This window comes from Entelurus aequoreus, linkage group LG24 (genome assembly GCF_033978785.1).
Source record: "Entelurus aequoreus isolate RoL-2023_Sb linkage group LG24, RoL_Eaeq_v1.1, whole genome shotgun sequence".
Lineage (NCBI taxonomy): Eukaryota > Metazoa > Chordata > Actinopteri > Syngnathiformes > Syngnathidae > Entelurus > Entelurus aequoreus.
This window is the reverse complement of record NC_084754.1, coordinates 30049546-30071052: the sequence shown is the minus strand read 5'-3', so window position 1 is coordinate 30071052 and position 21507 is coordinate 30049546. Positions and strand designations below refer to the sequence as shown.

Below are 21507 nucleotides of genomic sequence, written 5' to 3'. Positions count from 1 at the left end.
AAAACTATTGGCAAAGCATCAAAGGTGATTTAATCAACTTCTTCACACTTGTTCCTTGCTACTGGGGCACAGCATGGCACTGTCAGACATGTTGCGATACTGCAGCAACAAACTGTTTTAAAAAGTATCAATGGCATAAAGAGTTCAAAATTCTTACCTTCCATTGTAAGGAGTGAAACCACTGGTCCCTTAAGTAGCTGTTAGCGGCCTGTGGAATCACACACACAGACAAGTATTTGGTCAAATGTATTTAAAGGACATACATTATACATAAGAGATTATCATATATTTTCCATCTGAGAAATGTGTTTTTGCTGCTGTTTCCGCCCACTAGATAGCGTAGTTTTCGGTGGTTGGCGGATCAACAAAGCACACCTGCAGACCATAGGCGATAACCTGTTTGGTCCGTTCCGCAAATTTGTGTTTCTATTTTCTGCTTCATTTCTAAGAGTCTCCTTCTGCCTGCTCAACATGAGCATTATACTGTAGCTAAAAAGGCTCTTCAATTCACTCACTTCTCTGTCTCGTCAATGTCTGATTATTTGATTTGCAAAATAATGTAGACAATTGAAGTATTGTTACAGCCTACAATAATCAAGTTCATACCCATAGTTTTTATTCATGCTTTTACAATTCACAAATGACCTTTTAGAAATAATTTTTTTACCTTGAACGTTTAGTGTTCCGATATATTTTATGACAGGTTTTACAGTTTTCTGTACGATATCCTGACTGATCTGATGGGAAGTTCACCCACAGTATGAATGTTGATGTCAACAAACCAGCCTTTGCGGTTTATAAATACTTGCTGCCAGCTGTTCGAACCCTTGTCAGGCAAATATAGATTTTTATGATTTTACAGTGCATCCAAAAATGTTTTTTTAAAAATAATAATAGAATATATGACTTGCGGTGATAGGGTACATGGATGAATTTTGTTGGCTGACAGTTACTTGTCTATTTCGCAATAGTACCAAGGAGAAGCTGGATGTTGAATACTCTTTCCGATCATTCAAGTCTTGCTGATGAAAAACGTAAACGGACAAAGACAAATGGATAAGACAAAAGCAATGTATCTATTAAACCATATCCAATTGTATTTACAATCTGCAAAGTATGTGAAAACAGTTGAAACATCACAAAATGCCACAAATTTAGTCAGCCATTTTGAATATTCCACTCCATGTTATCAAATCAGTCATACTTGAAATATGCAAAAAATGGAAAGAGATGTGCTGTCTATCATTCACATTCACAAGAATACATATGCTTGGCTTTTTTATGCATTCGGAATCATAAATAAATAACTAACAACTGATTCAACAGATCAAAGGTCCTCTGTTGTGCTCATTATATTCTCTCTAAAACATCCAGAAATCGCCAACAATATTCCATATACATGTCGTGAACTGAAAATTTACGAAATATCAGTGATATTCTTATTATAAGTGCCAAAGCAGACAGACTATTGATAGCGGTGAGCTAATACTAGTTTACGCTGCTGTTTTTGACACTCTATATAAGCTGTCACCTTCTTCTACTTTGTCTCAAACTTAAAATTCTAGATATCATTCAAGATATACAGTACAGGCCAAAAGTTTGGACACACCTTCTCATTCACAACACTACTGATGGTCCCAACCCCACTGATAAAGCAAGATATTCCACTAATCAACACTGATAAGGCACGCCTGTAAAGTGAAAACCATTTCAGGTGACTACCTCTTGAAGCTCATCGAGAGAATTTCAAGAGTGTGCAAAGCAGTAATCAGAGCAAAGGGTGGCTATTTGGAAGAAACTAGAATATAAAACATGTTTTCAGTTATTTAACCTTTTTTTGTTAAGTACATAACTTAAGTACATACTCCACATGTGTTCATTCATAGTTTTGATGCCTTCAGTGACAATCTACAATGTAAATAGTCATGGAAATAAAGAAAACGCATTGCATGAGAAGGTGTGTCCAAACTTTTGGCCTGTACTGTAATTCATATAATTCAGTAGACAAATGTGGCCATCGTTTGACAGGCTGGCCGACTTCCACGTCCCCCCAGATGGCGAAAAAGACCCCAAAAGAAGTTTCCTGCAGGAACTTTTTTTAACCCTTCGTGAGTATTGCAATTAATTCTTCATCTAAACAAAATCTGGGTTGACAGCCCAGCGAGAGTGGAAATATTACACTGAGTGTTTGTTGTATTATGGTTTGAAATGGTTAGTTTGTATGTTTAGCACCTAGCAATGCTGCGGATGCCAGTGTCACAATAAAGCTGCATCCGCCGGGTATCACTTGACTTCTAAAACCTATTGCTCATCCTCTTTGTGTTCGGGCTCACAAATATAAGGTCCTGGATCATTAACCTTTCCAAAAGTAATAGTTGTTGCCGCTCACGAAGTCTGCTTAATTAGCATTGTTTTTAATGGAGAAGGGATCTGTGGTTTCTAGCGCGACGTTACGTGATCACGTGACTGGCTTCCTCCTTATCTCTCAAAATGGCTCGGGAATCTCCGTGAGATCACATATATATGAGAATAGCTTCAATATAGAGGCAATTTGTTTTTCCACTTTACTGGTACTTTAAGGCTGCACTTCATGGAGTAAACAAACGGAATTATCTAAAAATAAAACAATAATTCACATTGTTCAAACTTGTGTGTAACGTTGCAGTTCCCGAAAAAAGAAACATTTTAAATCGGCATATTCTAAAAATACAATTCATCATTAATGAGAAATGTTATTAGCAATTACACTAATTTGTAGGGGTGTCAAAAAATCTTGCGAGACTAAAACATGACAATACTTCACTTTCAAAGAAAAGCTTTCTCGCGGAAAGGACGCTGTCAGAAGTTTGTTTGTTTTTCATAGAACAGAATTGCATAAGAGGTGCTTTGCGCATAGATCAAACTGGTAGCTAGCAAACAGAGCTAGCCTCTGCGCACTCTGCACCAGTGGCACGGGTCACCCATTCAGGCAGGCATGGCGGGGGAGACGCCCGGCCACTCTCATTCATTTCAGTTCCACACCCAACACGGCGCGTGTGAATGTTCAAGCAGGCTTAACTGTCATGGATGGAAGAACGCGACAAAAAAGCAACCCGTATATATTGGATTGCTTACCCTAGCAGAGCTAAGACAATACAGCAAAATCAGTGATACACTTAACAGATCACTTTAAGACACCACTAAGCTCCTAAAAAAAATACTTTTAATTTTACTTTATTTTAATTTTTAGAATCCAAATTTTTATTTTTTTCTTGTGGAAAACTTAGTTTAGGTCATGTGTGCACAGTTACAAAAGACTTAAAAGTTCATACAGTATACACACCTTGTCAGAGTACTATTTTAAAGCATGGGGGATGTCAGGATTTCTGAGACCCATTATACCCCCAATCCCCAAAAAGCACCTGCTTAAAATTAAAAAATCCTGTCTCATTCTAGTGGATTCAATATCATAGATTGTTTTGTCTCGTAAGATGAGTACATCATCACATTTCTACTAATTTGCCACCTACTGTATGTATCAACTAGGGATGTAAGGATAAACGGTATAATAATAAAGCAGTATAATGACAGCTCGCTAGCTGGGTTATGTGCCAACATGAACATTAACATTCTCTTTCCCCATTAAGAAACAATATACCACAATCTAAATTTGTATGAACACATTGCTGTCTGAGCAACAAAGCTATTCAACTGTGCACATTGAGCCTATAAGCTGTGCTATCTTAAAACAGAGAGATCAATCTGTACTCAGAGAAATAATACATGGAGGGGTTGACAACAGGAAGTGAACTCACGTGATGTCACATAAACAGGAAGTGAAGCACACATCTTTTTTTCCCATTATCAATAAAAAAATACTTTAACCTTTAAAGTTAAAACGGAAGAAGACAAACATGTTTAAACACTCAAATAGAAATATCGTTTTTAAGAAGCCAGAACAATATTTACTGTTTCTTCTGTCAAGAAAGTATAGTGTGTGTCTATTAAAAAAAAAAAAAAAACTTGGTTAAAAGAACTCTGTGTAGGTACGTTTTGAACACATTCGACAATATTTTTATATAATAATGATAATAGGGATGTAACGGTATCATAGATACCATGGTATTGCAGTTTCAAAGTCTTCACAATAATGCTGTGACGTATGACGGCATCAAACGAAAATTTAATGGGTGTAGTTTTTTCTGGCGCTTTAAAAAACAAAACTACATCTCAGAATCCTCTGCGTAGCGCCGGACCGGCAAGATGGGGGTGTGGAACGCTGGAAGCAGGAAGTGAAGTGTGCTTGTTTTAGATAAAAGGAATTGTTTTTTGAACATTTCCTGAAAATGTCATCCAAATCTGTCCAAAGCTGCCTGATAAATTCTCAATCCCCCCATCCATGTTTTACCGTTTGTATCTCTCGATGTTGCGGGTGCCTGGAGCCTATCCAGCTCTACCCAGCACAGGCTAGACAAGTCGCCACTTCATAAACCATCACCCAGAAATATATATTTGAAGCCAGCAAAGCCAAACATCCGTTTGTGAGGTATTTACATTATTAAAAGTAAAATTGTTAGTAAACTTTTCTAAGAAACAGCCTTTTCCACCCATCCATCCATTTTCTACCAATTGTTCCAAAATGAAAAATGTCCACAGTGGAAGACACTGCTTCTCAAGGTAAAAGTTGAAAGACACAAAAGTGAACATTATTGTTGTACACTTCTTACACACAATGTTTACATTATCACTCTAAAAACACTCAACTTTATTTTTTTTAATAATTGCTTAGAAACAGTGGCTGTTCCTGCACAATTATTTGCACTTAAAAATACATGTTTGTAGTAATAAATATTATTAGAATATTTTAGCATTATATTTATGATCAATTACAGTAAGTGTGTGTATCTTAAACATTCCTGTCACTGCCCTCGATTACCATGATGCCTGTGGGGGCATGGATAGGGGCGTGGTCAATATGACATCATTACAATATTTGCTTTGACGCATATATATTTTTTAAAAAGGTAAAAAATATATATATATATATATATACTGTACATTTAAAACAAATCTGTTATTATTAATTATAGTATTAACATACACTTTTCTTACATCATATCATTTTGCTCAATTTTTTTCCATTGTTGCTATTTTTTACAACGTTCTTTGTTGAGATTTTTTTTCCCTTGCTATTTCTTCAATCTTTTTAGTCACTCTTTCTTTATTAAAAACTGGTAACAAATCTAACATCTATTTCAGCCAAATTTTCGGTGCATCACAAGTCAATAGTGCACAAATAATAAACACTATACATCCAGTCATACTGCAACTACCTCCTGGTATCAATGTGTATGTTAGTGTGTTATTGAGATGAAACAGTATCAAATATCATGGTACGATATTATCACGGTATTAAGGCCACTGTACAATATTATTGTGGTATATGTTCTCTTCCCCCACCCCCCCAAAAAAGGCTTGAAAATGTTATAGAGTGTATAATATGAAGAGGCAGGAATGTTCAAGATAAACACACTTACTGTAATTGAACACAAACATAATGCGAAAATGCTCTAATCATATTTACTACTACAAACATACATTTTTAAGTGCATAGAATTGTGAAAGGACATCCACCGTTTCAAGCAAATATTAAAAAAAACTTAGTTGTGTGTCTTTAAAGTGACAAACATCCAGTGTAAAACAACATTTACTTCAGTGTCTTTCAACTTTTACTTTCTGTGAAGCAGTGTCCTCCACAGTGGACATGTTTATATCAGTTTGGAAAATGCTGTTTCTCAGAAAAGTTAACTCACCATTTAACTTTGAATAATGTAAATACCTCACAAACATGTATTTACAACAAGAGAAACAAGCGGTGGAAAAATGGATGGATGGATTGAAGATTTATCAAGTAGTTTTTCAATTTCCTCATATTTTCGCATTGAACATTTTTATTGTTGATTACCTCCATGCGGTGCGACGTGACCGGTTGGCTCTGTGTCTTGTGCCAAAGATGTTATGTTTTGGCAGGGTTTGTTCGTTACATTACTGAAATTATTATGGATAGGTTTTGATGACATTTTTCAGGAAAAGTAATAAAAAAACAATTCCTTTCATCGACTACGAACATTCTTCACTTCTTGCTTACGGTGTTCAGCGCCCCAACCTTGGTGCCCCACGCTGCACAGAGGATTGTGGCAGAGTTGTGTGTGTAGTTTAATTTCAGACCCGGCCAACGCTAAAGCGCCGGAAAAAACTTCACACCAGGGTTTTGTTTGATATCGTCAGGCGTCACGGTAGTATTGTGAAGACTTTGAAACCGAAATACCGGGGTATCTACGATATCGTTACACCCCTAGTGTGTTATGATGTTAATTTTGCACGGAGGAAATACTTGTTAAAATTTGTCCCGTTGTTAGCATAATATTGGCAATAAAAGATAAAGAAAAGAGCGTCAAACTTTGTGTCTTCTTCTGGACGCTACACTCTATTAATCCTACATGTACTATTACATTATTTTGTTGGGTTTTTTTTACGTAAAAAACACTTATTTTTAAGGTGTGTCGGCTAATATGTTGCTGTGTCACACCACAACAATCAAATACATTATGGGGAAATCCTGTGTTATGGCAATTTTAAGTATTTTTCTAATGGACATATACCGCAATACCGTACCGTGGGCTTAATACAGTGATTTTGATACCGTTACATCCCTAAATGATAACCATGATCATTTTAGTCACAATAACAGCAATATGAAATATTGTTACATCTCTAGTATAAACATGTATCGAAGTGGCAGGTAACAACCCAGTTAATAAATTATTATTTCCCATATTGAAGATCATTGTATTTATTGGAGAACTATTAACTCGCCAACTATTCACAATTTTTTTGTTGACTTTTGAATAATAACATAATTTTGTTCGCTTATTGTTCCTAAATTATACCTAATAGCAGGGGTCCCCAAACTACGGCCCACGGGCCAGATACGACCCGCCAGCGTCCAAAATCCGGCCCGCGGGTAGTCCCGAGTTAAAAATAAAATAAAAAAAATAAAACAAATTTTAAAAAAAAATCTGTCCTTTCTAGCCCATCCACCAATCCATTTTCTACCGCTTGTTACTCTTGGGGTCTCCTAGTTGCTCAGGCAAATCATATTGTCTAAAAATGCATTTTTCCATCGATAACGTGTCGACATCACGCTCGCGTCGCAGTGTCGGGCGAGCGAGCGGCAAGTGCAATTAGTCAATTAGTGCAAGAGGGAAAAAAATGACGGAAACATAAAATAGTTTTTAAACATCAGGGGACATATGACTTTTTTTGTTCAATGTAAGGAAAAGGCAATTTGTCTAATCTGCAATGACATTTTATATATATATATATATATATATATATATATATATATATATATATATATATATATATATATATATAGCCCAGCCCCTGGCTAAATGTTTTTAACCCAATGCGGCCCCCGGGTCAAAAAGTTTGGGGACCCCTGCCTAATAGTAACCTTAAAACAGAGATACATATAGAACTGTGGTTATAGCATACCTTTACCCCCCTATTGATGAAGCATCTATTTATCAAACATCACTTATTATTTGCGTTGACTTCAGACCTAAAACCTAACTGATACCTGTCTGTTAGTTCCAAAGTACACTGGGGGTTGCAGGCAGACACAGACTCTGTAGAGGGGATGCGACGTGCAAAAGACAACTGGTTTCCGATCGCACAATCTTAGTAGGTGTATTACATGCTTTTTAAAAAGCTGCTTTCAAGTCAATGTATTTAGTTTAGTCTTTATTTGAAGGGACAATGCACGTTCAAAGACAGATATGTTCTGTACCAGATTATAGCTAAATAGCTCATTTCCATCTGCAGTCCCTGGCTACCTAAATTAAAGGGATACAAAAATCATGCAATAAAATTATGACAATAAAATCATACACAAGTATTAAGAAAAAAGTCATAAAATGCCCTTTCATGGACACACACTTAATATACAATACAACCACACCTCATTTACATCATCACACAAAGACAATACATGCTCTTGTTCACATCTGTCAACAACCATGATTTTAACAGACACACCTCACAATTTACAAGAAAAATGCTCTCATGGATAAATATACACATTAAGTTGACATGTCAAACAAGGTGCCCACCTTAGTGACCATGTGAGCAGCTTTGATTGCTCCAAAGCCACTTTCTAACTTCAATTGTGAATGAAGAGTAATCTGTTAAGACTTTAGATTTAGTATTGCATGTAAGAGTATTGTACCTGCAGCAGGACAGTGCCACCAGGAAAGCTTAGCTGGACACAGTACTTTGGTGCATTGTCCCATGAAAGGAGCTGCAGGTCCTCTATGGAGCTGTAGGACAACGACGTCTCCATGTAACCAGTAGGCTGTGGATAAGAGAGAACATATTAGATTGACACCATTTGATTCAAATAGAGTAGATAGGACAAAGTAGCATGTTTGATAACATGTACCTTAGGCATAGACAAAAACAAACAAATAATCACAATGTGGTTCATAGTTTGGTCTTTGTCCACTGTAGCAATATCAACAGTAGTGAGTGAGTAACTGCGGCTGGAAAAATGCAGCGATGATGACTGATTCCACAAAAGTGCCAACATTTTTTTTATGAAACCATTGTTTGAGTAGGGGGTTGCTGTGAGAAGAGACCAAAATGTGGTTGCTTGTTTGCAAATGATTACAGAAACACTGACAATTCACCACAAGTTTCCTGACTGTGCAGGCAGGAAGACTATAGCGTAGCAGGCGTGGGTGAAATCTAAACAGATTAATCTGAAGCACAAAGAAAGTCACAGGGAAACCAGGAACATGTTTATTTTCCGAGTCTTAAGAAATGTTTGAAGAAAAATGCGTATTGCCACACTGGGTCAAAAATAGGGCTTGTGTCTGCCTCAGATGCAAAAATGGCAACACATGAGTCATTTGATTCCCCACACATAAGAGTCACTGAAGACATACTGTACATCCACAAAAAAAATTACTGTGCGAAAACTTTATCAGCACTCCAAGGTAGCAATTTTTTCCATAACACCCTTTTCACAAAGAATGCCTGAAATTATTTGACTTTGCTGAGCAAGCTTTTTCTGAGAAAATTATTTTCAGTGACTGAGCAACCGAAAATGTGTCAGCTGTTAAAGTTACATGATACGTTTCTATAATGTAAGTAGAATAAAGTTTGCAAAAAGGAGTAGGGCTTTAAAACTATTACAATATTTAATCGCAATAATCACATTTTGTTAATAGTTAACTGTAAATTAACTGTGGGTAGGTCTATTTTTCATCATTAATAAGTGGACCCTAGACAGAAAATATTAAAAGTTTTTACAGGGGAACTGCACTTTTTTTGTAATTTCATCATTCACAAACCTTATGTAAGACAACCACACGTTTTTCTTTTTTTAAATGCATTCTAGCTTGTAACTTAAATGCTGGCAAAAGTCAACTTAAAATAAAACTCTATGGGAGTCGCTCTATTCTGCCTATAAGGCGCTCTAAAACACACATCCATTCAGGTTTACTGTATATACACTACCGTTCAAAGGTTTGGGGTCACCCAAACAATTTTGTGGAATAGCCTTCATTTCTAAGAACAAGAATAGACTGTCGAGTTTCAGATGAAAGTTCTCTTTTTCTGGCCATTTTGAGCGTTTAATTGACCCCACAAATGTGATGCTCCAGAAACTCAATCTGCTCAAAGGAAGGTCAGTTTTGTAACTTCTGTAACGAGCTAAACTGTTTTCAGATGTGTGAACATGATTGCACAAGGGTTTTCTAATCATCAATTAGCCTTCTGAGCCAATGAGCAAACACATTGTACCATTAGAACACTGGAGTGATAGTTGCTGGAAATGGGCCTCTGTACACCTATGTAGATATTGCACCAAAAACCAGACATTTGCAGCAAGAATAGTCATTTACCACATTCGCAATGTATAGAGTGTATTTCTTTAAAGTTAAGACTACCGTAGTTTAAAGTTATCTTCATTGAAAAGTACAGTGCTTTTCCTTCAAAAATAAGGACATTTCAATGTGACCCCAAACTTTTGAACGGTAGTGTACATGTTGTAGGTATATATGTAATGTAGTAACAGGCACATTTATAATAATATGGAATATTTACGTATTTTGCTCATTTTAAGTATACAGTGGCGAATTAATTTAGGTAACGCGACGTTCACTTTTTCCTTCGACAACATTACTGAGACTTCATGAGAGCCAACAAACATAATAAAACATCACTGACTGTACATTGTCTGATGTCACTAAGATGCAGACTCTCAGGTTGTTCATATATGCCCATTTAGATGAAGAATCACTCATAATTCTCGCAAAGAAAAAGGGGGTGCAAGCAAACGCAGGACAAGCGACTTTTTAAGTATTTTTCGCCATTCCTGGGTCTAAATTGGATGCCAAAGTTGACCAACTTGCCGGATTACGTCCTCATCCTTCTACTATCAAGATGAGGCATGATTTATGAGCTAGAACAGGGGTGTCCAAACTAAGGCCCACTGGCCAAGTGCGGCCCGCCAGCATCTTCAATTTGGCCCACGTGATGTCAAGAGTTCAGTCAGTGTATGTTTTGGTATTTACATTTTTATAAAGGAATATTGAAAAGAAAAAAACTACTGTTTGGTTTCGGTTTAGTTTTAAAATACAAAAAAATTTTTTTATAAATGTTTTTATTTTTTGGTTTTGATAAGAAAAATGAAGATCCCCAGTAAACAAAAACAGACCAAAACGGATTGTTTTTCATAATCTGACACCAAAGGTTTTTATTTTCAAAGTAAAAGTCGGGATACCACGGTACATGTGTGCCTGGCTAAAATGTCTTAAGAGCCCTACACAGAAAATATTTTAGACATGGCACAACAAGGTCTGACGTCTACAGATAATTATATGAACATATATGCAAGTGGAGGCAAGAAGGGATTCAATCGCGCACCAAAGATTTTCTTACAAGGCAGTCAGTGGTCTTGTCTTGAAAATTGTTACATCCGGTTCCGGTGTCGGAATATAAAAACACAGCAATTTTGGTCTGTTTTTCAGTTTCTGTTGATATGGGCGTAGATATTTCTGTCGAATTCTTAGAACTTTGTGCGGTGTCTTAAGTATTTTCTTTACATGTTAGCTAGCGTCATAGGCACACGGTACAGTAGTAATTATCCCCGCTTTTTAAACACACTCAGGATTCTTCCAAGGACGCTCCATTCATAAGAACATAAGACTGTCATGGACATTATTGAATACAGGGATTTTATTACACATGATGGTCTTCTGCTCTTCTTGGACTTTTATAAATCGCTTGACTCACTGTAACATGACTTCCTTTTTCTAGTTCTGGAACACACTGGACTTGGTATTAAGTTTTAGGAGATAATTACAGGACTTTATGATAATATTAGTTGTGTCTTAGCAGTGCGAAGGCACAACTCCAAGTTTCTCAATCAAGATGGGCATTCCTCAAGTGTGTCCCCTAACACCATATTTAAACCTGCTGGCACAGACATAATAGTCAGTTAGCAGATGGAACCACTCTTTTCCTAAAAAAATAATAACAGTCATTAAAAAGATTTAAGAAATATCTAATGTATTCAGGACTTTGCCTAAATCAATCAATCAATCAATGTTTATTTATATAGCCCTAAATCACAAGGGTCTCAAAGGGCTGTACAAGCCACAACGACGTCCTCGGTACAGAGCCCACATACGGGCAAGGAAAACTCACCCCAGTGGGACGTCAATGTGAATGACTATGAGAAACCTTGGAGAGGACCGCATATGTGGGTAACCCACATATGCGGCCCCCCCCCCCCCGCCCCCCTCTAGGGGAGACCGAAAGCAATGGATGTCGAGTGGGTCTGACATAATATTGTGAAAGTCCAACACTTCAGCGAAAGTCCAGTCCATAGTGGGGCCAGCAGGAACCATCCCGAGTGGAGACGGGTCAGCAGCGTAGAGATGTCCCCATCTGATGAACAGGCTAGCGGTCCACCCGGGGTGGACCGCTAGCCTGTTCATCAGATAGAAAAGAAAAGAAAAGAAACGGCAGATCAACTGGTCTAAAAAGGGAGTCTATTTAAAGGCTAGAGTATACAAATGAGTTTTAAGATGAGACTTAAATGCTTCTACTGAGGTAGCATCTCTAACTTTTACCGGGAGGGCATTCCATAGTATTGGAGCCCGAATAGAAAACGCTCTATAGCCCGCAGACTTTTTTTGGGCTCTGGGAATCACTAATAAGCCGGAGTTCTTTGAACGCAGATTATAATTAGAAATCTTAAAAATGTGAATTTTTTCCTATCCATGAATGTGGAAAATAAAATATTTGCAATGTCTCTGTAATGTCTGAGGTGAAATATTTAGTAATTAGCCGATCTAAAAAAAAAAAAAGAATGCCAAACTAAACTAAGTGTATCCCACGTATTTATATTCTTTCACCCTGTTGCTTTTTTTATATAAAGAGTCTTATTTCTCCAAATGAAATTAAAGTTGAGTTGGTTTATGTTTAAAATTACAATAAAAAGGATAAATAAATCTGGATAAACTTTCCATTTTTGGTTAAGTAAATACGTCCAAGTATAGACAAATGTCTTTGTTGCCAAATACGTTTAACTTAGTTTGGCATTCTTTAATTTTATTTTCTATGTTTGTTTTCTGACAGTTTTCTGGACACATCACTGATGATGTGTCCAGGTTGCACCGTAAGGTGTATTTATGAAACCGATCCAGTATGGCATCGCCATTGACTTCCAGGAAGAGGCTGGATGACAACCCCGAAAGAGTGGTGACAACTGGAGAGACAGTTGACAGCTCGGAAAGACGGCAACCGGGGCAGGGAGGGGTAGCATCCCAAGCTGCAGCTCCCGCAAGGGAGCACCCATATAACGCTGCGAAAAACCCTGAAGACACATAAGATCAAGATAGGTTGTCTGAGGAAACCCGTGGTGCAACGCACAGGGCCAGTACCTTGTACGGCCCTGATGAGACGGAGGAGGACCCAGGCCCGGACATTCCCCACAGTGCCTGGAACCTCCAAGCACCACCGGCGCAACCCCGGGGCAGACCGTCGGAGGGGGGACGCGTGGCGTGGAGCGCTACCTGGACACAAGTCGAGGGACTGATCACCCTCGGCTGGGTCGCCCGGGAGAGGGTGTTTGATTAAGACCCGAAACACCCTATGACCCCGGGAGAATCACTGATGATGTGTCCAGGTTGCACCGTAAGGTGTATTTATGAAACCGAATTGATAGGTTAATACCTAAAAATTTCACCTCAGATTTTACAGAGACTTGCTAAATATTTTCTTTCACACATTCATGGATAGAAACAATTCACATTTTTTAAGGTCCAGGCAAAGTCCTGATAAATTAGAGAATTCTTTAATCTTTTCAATAGCAGTTGTAATTTGTTGAACATGTTGATTGGCAACACTAAATTGGCCCTAGTGTGTGAATGTGAGTGTGAATGTTGTCTGTCTATCTGTGTTGGCCCTGTGATGAGGTGGCGACTTGTCCAGGGTGTACCCCGCCTTCCGCCCGAATGCAGCTGAGATAGGCTCCAGCGACCCCCCGCGACCCCAAAAAGGGACAAGCGGTAGAAAATGGATGGATGGATGTTTTAGGAAAAGATGTGTTTCATCTGCTAATTGACTATTATTTCCGTGCAAGCAGGTTCAAATATGGTGACAACAGACATGCCCATCTTGATTGGGAAACTTGGGGTTGTGCCTGAGACTTGTAAGACAACTATTAATATTATCATACTCTAATTATCTCCCAAAACTTAATACCAAGTCCACTGTGTTCCAGCGCTAAAAAAAGAAAGTCATGTTCCAGTAAGTCAAGAAAAAAAAATGTTCATCAAAAATGCAAGGTTATGATTTTAGCTTTTCCTTTGCGTTTAGCATGTCTTTAGCATAACGGTAACATATTTGTTACGCAGGTGTCCTATTGTCGTTTTAAAAAAGTGTCATTAAATAGTCGTCCAACATTTGTTTCAGAAATGAAAATAGAAAACATGGCCCGAAATGTATTGTTTAATTTGCATTTAAGAATCAGAAATAGAATGAACGGAAGGTACACAGACCCTCGTTGTGCCATGTCTAAAATATTTCTGTGTAGGGCTCCAAACACATTTTAGCCAGACACACAGGTACCGTACTATCCCCACTTTTACTTTGAAAATAAAAACTGCCTGTGTCAGACTATGAAAAACCATCCGTTTTGGTCTGTTTTTCCTTCTTTTTTTTTTTACTGTGGATCTCCAAAACCAAAAAACAAAAACACTTTGTTTTTCAATTGTCTTATATGTATTTTAAAAGGAAATTCAAATGAACCTGTCATTTTTTGTTTTACAATATCCATTTATGAAAAGAAAAACAGCAGCCCCGACGCCCCAGAAGAATGGTTCTTTTCATTTGCACCAGTCAGTCCAACATTCTATTGGGAACACAAGCAGCATAACACAAAAGCAACACACACACTTCTTTATTGTACACCTTCATGGATTGAAAATGCCTACAGGCTGTTGGTCTTGTCTCCGCACGCACCTGCACACACACACGCAGCATACATTGTGATGCTCATTACAAACAGCACGAATGACACATTTGAGCGTACCCTTCTGTCTTTAGCGGCTTTTCCGCATCATGTTGCAAAATATGAAAATATTAAAAAATATGATTAAAGGAAATGTAGCAACATGATTCCCGACAAGGAGAGGTAGCGTAGAATGGCGCAAAACAGACAAGGCTTAAATTTTCTGATAACCAGCTGAGGTAACCATAGATACTTTATCCTGCACAACAACATGTGGCAATCGTTTTCGCTCTCTTTCTCTGCATCTCCTCAACTCTGTCATTTTCTTTCATCTATGAGTCTGCCTTCTCCACTTTGATTTCCTGCTACCAGTCAGCTTGTGTTGCCATATTCCTCTTCCACTGTTTGGCTTTCCATCATTATAAAGGAGGCTCCATATTATCCCACTGCCTGCTCTTCTCACTGCTGTTACCATAGAAACAAAAAGATGGAGCTGAATGTATGTTTTTTATCGTTTACAGGAGAAAATCAGGTAAAAAAACATGCAGGGTAGACAAACACTGATGAAAAAAACCTATCTGTGCAATAAGTATTTTTTTCGTCATTATTCATATTGTATTCATATTACGAACTGAAGACAGGAACGTTGTTGAGTCATTCTATGCTGTAGAATAATTGTGTTAAATCTTTGAATCATATTAACCCTTTGGGGACATTCCATTTTTAATTATCTTCAAAGCCAAACAGTATATACTGTAAAAATATTTTAAGTTTTTAAAAGGGCGTAAAAACATTTTTATTTCATATTTTTTTATTTTAAATTTTTTCTCAAATGTTTCAATAAACATTAGTCCTACACAAAAATACAAAACATGTCAAGTTTTTTTAAAATGTTGACACAGGTTTATATTAGTAAAATAACGCATGTTATGCAAATTTATAGTAAGTGAAAATTGTGACATTATTTAGGCCCTCAATGGTTAAAAAAAAACAAAAAAACGTTACATGTTTTTTTTTTAGGGCATACATTGATTAAAGGTACTGTTTGCAACTTCCTCACAGTTACATTTTTCAAAGCAAAAAATACCACTTAGACTTACAAACCACCGGCTAACTTATATTACTATTAGTGGTTTAACAAAACACATTTGCTGTCTATATTTTTCACAATTACAAAATTTATGTAACAAACATTTTCACTGGCCCGAATAAAATTATTGCTGTTCATGGCGGTCTCATCAACAGGAAGCCCGTGCACAAATACAAAAGCAGTCCAAGAGAAGCAACAATTTGCAGTCATGTTGTTGTTATGATAGAATATATATTTAATGGCAGCTAACGCAAGCTATCCAAATTGCTATTATTAAGTTAATGCGCGTGCGTGTGTTACGTACATACAGAATTATGTCATTACGTACAAGAAGCCATAAGAGGGCGGGATATACTGTGTAAAATACATTGGAAAGTTGGCGCCCTCTAGGCATCCGTGTAAATGTTGCAAACGGCCCCTTTAAAAGATTTTATCAAAAAAGTTAAGAAATATAAATACAAAATGTTTTAATGCCCTTTGTCCTCTGTGTCTTGTTTGGATTTGAGGTATCGTGAAATAACTGCCAGTGTATTATACACCTGTGGAAAAATGGGACATTGAAATTTTTTGATTTAACATTAAACACCCTCTGTTGAAAAATAATTTACAATGGAGTAACAACAAAAATTACTGAAAGGACAAGAAAGTCAGCCTTTGTCCCCTGACGGAACATGATGATGGAATAATTTGCATTTTGCATTGAGGCTGGGCGAATATATGATCGTGATCGTTGATCACAATTAATTTGAGTTCGATCACAGTGGCATATTCGCATATTTGTGGTAATCTGAAATTCATTGCTCAATTATGTGTTGTCTGTACACCTGTTCAATCTCTCTCTCGTCCACAGTATGGAGTGCAGCTGGCACAAGGCAGCAGCACACACCTGAGATTGATTAGAAGCAGCCTACTTAACCTGGCTGCTGACGGCCTGTGTGCGCCGGAACTTTGTCACTACTTGCAACCTGTTGGTCGTGCCAGAGAACTCACTAGTTCGTTGTGTACCATTCTTCTCAGGTTAGCCTGTATTATTCCTAGCCTTGTCTAGCGTTTTTATTGTGTACTCTATCTATTTACTTCTTTCATGAAGTATGTTTTCCTAGCCTTGTCTAGCGTTTTTATTTGGTACTTTGTTTTTCTATTAACTTCTCTCATTAAGTATTTTTCCTAGCCTTGTCTAGCGCTTTTAGTTTTGTGTTTTTTCTCTTAGTAGTTTTTTACATGGTGTTTTTTGTGTTTACCACCATCGCCTTTGTTTTGTTACTTTGTGCTTTCTCCTAAATAAAAGGAAGACCAATTGTATACACTTTTCATCTCTGCATCCCTGGGATCCACCTCACCAATTCCTAACAATATTTTCTCGATCAAACATGGCGGATGTCTTTTAGAAGTCACCGCAGTAGTAAACAGTAGGGAGGCAAGGATGCTTGGTACAATTGGAACAATCCACCTTTATCGACCGTGATCCTGTGTGTGTTTGTGAATGTGTGTGTGTGTCGGTGCGTGTGCGTGACCTCCCGTTCTACCGTCGCGAAAGTGAGGATTATCACGACGTAATAAATGTTCAATCAGCATTGTGCCTCGTCCCCTTACACAACTGGAAGTGCAGCCCAGAAAAAACAAAATAAAGAAATATGACTAACACTAGCATAGAAGTGAAACAACATTTAAAAGAAGCAGCAGCTTTATTGACAGTCTTTACTTTTACTATCTGCTGCAACACCCCAGTAATCTTGCCCTGAATGCGGACTTGCAGGCACTCAGAGAATGTCTATGTGACTGCAATGGTCCCGACTGGCAGAATCAACACACACACTAATTTAATCAGAAAAGGCATTTTAATATATTTAAATATTTTTTAATCAGACTTTTTGTTTATGTGTCTGCAATATACAGAACAACATGCACACACACACACACACACACATATGAAGAACAACATGTTCTAAAAAAAAGCCTTTGTTTGCTGTGGATAAAAATAAACAATTTGTTCCTGAAATAATCATTAAACTTATTTTATGTGTTGGTATATATTATTTTACAGTACCTAAAATTCTAACTGCACTTTGAAGCATTTTCATTCAATATAAGATAGAGAAATTGAGTTTTAAAAACTCCACAATGTAGGTCACTGCTTGCCGTTTGCCAAAGCACTAGTGAGAAGCACTGATGTATACAAGCAATTAAAGAATACAAATAATAATTTACCATTTCAAAGTGTCATTTAGAACATTTTAACTTGAAGTAAAAGTCTTATAGTATTCACTACACTAATTATACTTTGTTTACTGCATGCAGAATGTTTGTGATGACAAGCAAAAAAACAAAATCATTTTGAGAGGCAAAAAAGTTGTTCTATTTACCCCCAAAAAACGTACCGACAAAGCAGCAAAACTGTGGCCCTAAAACCAGGCAGGGACCGTGGCGTTGCACCTCTAGTAAGCACAATTATATATATGAACAAAATGACAGATGTCAGCTGTTAGCAATATAACCTCGATCAAACATGGTGGACATGTTTGTCACAAGATACTGCAGTAGTAAACTAAATAGAGATGCGGTACTCGGTATAATCCTGCACAGGACAATCCACTTTAATAAAAAAAAAATTGGGGCATTGTGATCACAGCCCTTTGCATAAATTTTGAAAGCCTTAAAAATACACACACACACAGTTTACATATTGACACATAAAACATAACATGCGGTTAGTTCTGCAGCCAGTCGCATTTGTATCACACTCTGGGAGAAAACCTCACAGCCTCTGTTGACAGACAACTGTTTTTCCTGTTTCTGTCATCAGGCAAGAATGATCATTTAACATCTTATCTTCCCTGCATTCATATTTTGTATCCAAGTAATCACAAGAGGGACACTCTCAGAAATAGGGAGATTGAACACCCAAATGTTGTGTAACCTTTTCACAGTATAACTTCAATTTGTTAGGCGCCTCAGACACATTACCACACATGATCATAACAATGTCATAAGACGGTTTAGGAAACGGATGATACCACTGAACACATGTTGGACTATCCTCTGTGACGTCAATGAGGCATTTAATTGTCACTTCCCTGAATGATACTTCTGCATTGAATGAGGAAGTAAACTGGAGCAAGAAAACATTGGTGACCTTAAGTACCCTAACAGAAGAAAACAGCTTTGAGCTGTTAGTTTGTTGACTGCGGTCTGTGGTTTGCTATGCTTGCTTTCTGTAAAAAGAGGCCTGAGAAAAGCTTTGGGCCAACAAGGTTCTTGGCATACATCAAAAAACACACTGCAGTTTTAACTCCCAGGAAATAAACTCATAACCATGTTCTGTTTTAATCATAGATGATTTAAGTAACCAGTTGTAGTAACTAGCAATAAGAAGTTACTGTACTTAAATTCTGCAGAACTCAAAAGCCTCTAAGCCAGGGATGTCAAACGTACGGCCCGAGGGCCGGATCAGGCCCGCGAACAGGTTTTATCCGGCCCGCGGGATGAGTTTGCTAGGTATATAAAATTAACCTGAAATTTTGGAATGAAAGAAACAGCTGTTCTAAATGTCTCCACTGGATGTCGCAATAGCAATTATTTGTATCTTTGTAGATGATGTTACATATGTACAAAATAAACCACGTTAGTACATCAGTCGAGGAAAATGATCAAACTACATAAATAACATCCTGTAATTTGAATTTGATTTTTTTTTTAATCTTGATAGATTGAAATTTAACACCAATGAGTTGATGAACATTGATGAACATTATCACATAATTTATTCAGAAAATGTAAATAACGACAAATAAAGATAGAATACCATTAGCCGCAACATGTAATTGTAAAAAAAACAACAACAAAAAACATTATGATTTGTACATTTTCATTTTTAAACAAAGAAAACAATCTGAAGTTGTCTTTATTTTTAAGTTATTGTGCCGTGATTTTACCAGTCCGGCCCACTTGGGAGTAGATTTTTCTCCATGTGGCCCCCCATCTAAAATGAGTTTGACACCCCTGCTCTAAGCTGTGTTATTGTTAAAATGACTTTTTATAAATTATCCTTTTACGCTTTTTAAAATGCACTTTCCCCCTTATATTACTTGTGGCAGGCCACCACAAGTCAATTTAAAGCTGCCACTAGAAAATACATACATAATACATATATTTTGTTTGTTTGTGTAAAGATTTTGCGATACATTAAGCAACACTTCAACTATGTTCACTTCAAGTATGTGCTTCCATCGGCTGAATAATGTTTCACAAATCATTGACTATGTTATATGTTTTAAAATTAAAAGTTTGAGATTTGAGCAACAGGCTTTTGTAGTTAGTCAGCATGCACACAGAGCAGGAGCAGAAGATCATTGAGGAGTACAAAGTTAGCAGTCAATATTTGTTTCTAAAAAGTTTGGTGAATATATGCCTGTAAGTAGGAATAAACTTCGTTTTATGTCAATTTTGTTGTGTTCAAATTTTATGTGATAAATGTAGTACAAGTTCGCTCTGCTAATTTTCGTTCACCTGTCAATGAGATGTCTTTGTACATTAGCAATGGGACTTAAATGCTCAGTAGACACATTTAAGTCCCATTTTAAAACTAATTTGTGTATGCGAGCCTTTAAATAGACCCCTTTTTAGACCAGTTGATCTGCTCTCTCTTTTCTGCTCTAACCCCCTCTCCTGCGTGGAGAGTTTATTAGGTGACCACCGATGAGACGCTAGCTGTTCAAAGTCGGGATCCGGGGTGGACCACTCATCTGTGCATCAGTTGGGGACGTCTCTGCGCTGCTGACTTGTCTCCACTCAAGATGATTCCCTGCTGGCCCCACTATGGACTGGACTCTCATACTATGAACTGGGGTGGGGGTCCCCACATCTGTGGTCCCCTCCAAGGTTTCTCATTGCATCCCATTGGGTTGAGGTTTTTTTTGCCCTGATGTGGGATCTGACCCAACGATGTCGTTGTGGCTTGTGCAGCCCTTTGAGACACTTGTGATTAAGGGTTATATATATATAAAGTTTGATTAATTGATTGACAGCGGCATTAGAGCCAACCTTAATCCTGTATAATTGTGTTGCTTTTTTCAGTTTACAACAAACTGTATTGTTGATTTAAAATGATTCCTACATATATGTGCACCTCATATGTATATTAATGTACTTTCCTTTAGTATCTTCATTGTGGAAACTATCAATGAACAAACTCAAGTTGTCTTTTTTATCTCTACTTTAAAACACGATTTACATATTTGGCAAACTAAATTCCAACACTCAGGGAAGGCCGAATAATATGTGTCAATAAACCAGGGGTGTACAATGTGCAGCCTGTTACATTGTAGTGAAAAAATAAGCAGCAACAATTGGAAAAATGGAGCACAACGATATAAGTTAACAATAATTACCAATGACATGTGAGTGTGAATGAATATCTGTCTATCTGTGTTGGCCCCGCGATGAGGTGGCAACTTTTCCAGGGTGTATTCTGCCTTCCATCATGGTGGAAGATTTGTTTTTAAATATATGTGTAGATTTTTTTTTGCCTTTAAAAATATATATATTCATCATCACAGATTATGCAAACTATATGGTGACATATTAAAACTGCCAGCCACATTCTCACCAAAACCCCTAACCACGGCCACACCTCCGCAAGTATATTGGCAATCTGTGGGAAACACTGGATTTGTACAATTGTCTGCAATCACAGACAATTCTTGATTTGGACTCCAATGGTTTAAATCTGACCTCATAGTAATCTGTCATGTACTGAACATATTGTTGTACAACACCAAGAAAAGACAGATATCACATTTATGTTTTAATTTCTAAAATTGACATACATTTCTATAATTAAATGTACTTATCC

At 37.3% G+C, this 21507-nt stretch overlaps 1 protein-coding gene across 2 annotated transcripts in view; it reads right to left on the bottom strand.

The window, feature by feature from the left end:
• The window catches only part of cmip (c-Maf inducing protein), a 118928-nt gene that overhangs the window by 38302 nt on the left and 59119 nt on the right, over positions 1-21507 (bottom strand). For both annotated transcript variants that reach the window (XM_062035753.1, XM_062035752.1), the window contains exons 2-3: positions 8270-8395; positions 158-208 (exon numbers count right to left, since the gene is read on the bottom strand). In XM_062035753.1, the coding sequence (XP_061891737.1) occupies positions 158-208; positions 8270-8383 (165 nt within the window). In that variant the 5' untranslated portion in view covers positions 8384-8395. The remainder of the gene's footprint in view (positions 1-157; positions 209-8269; positions 8396-21507) is intronic.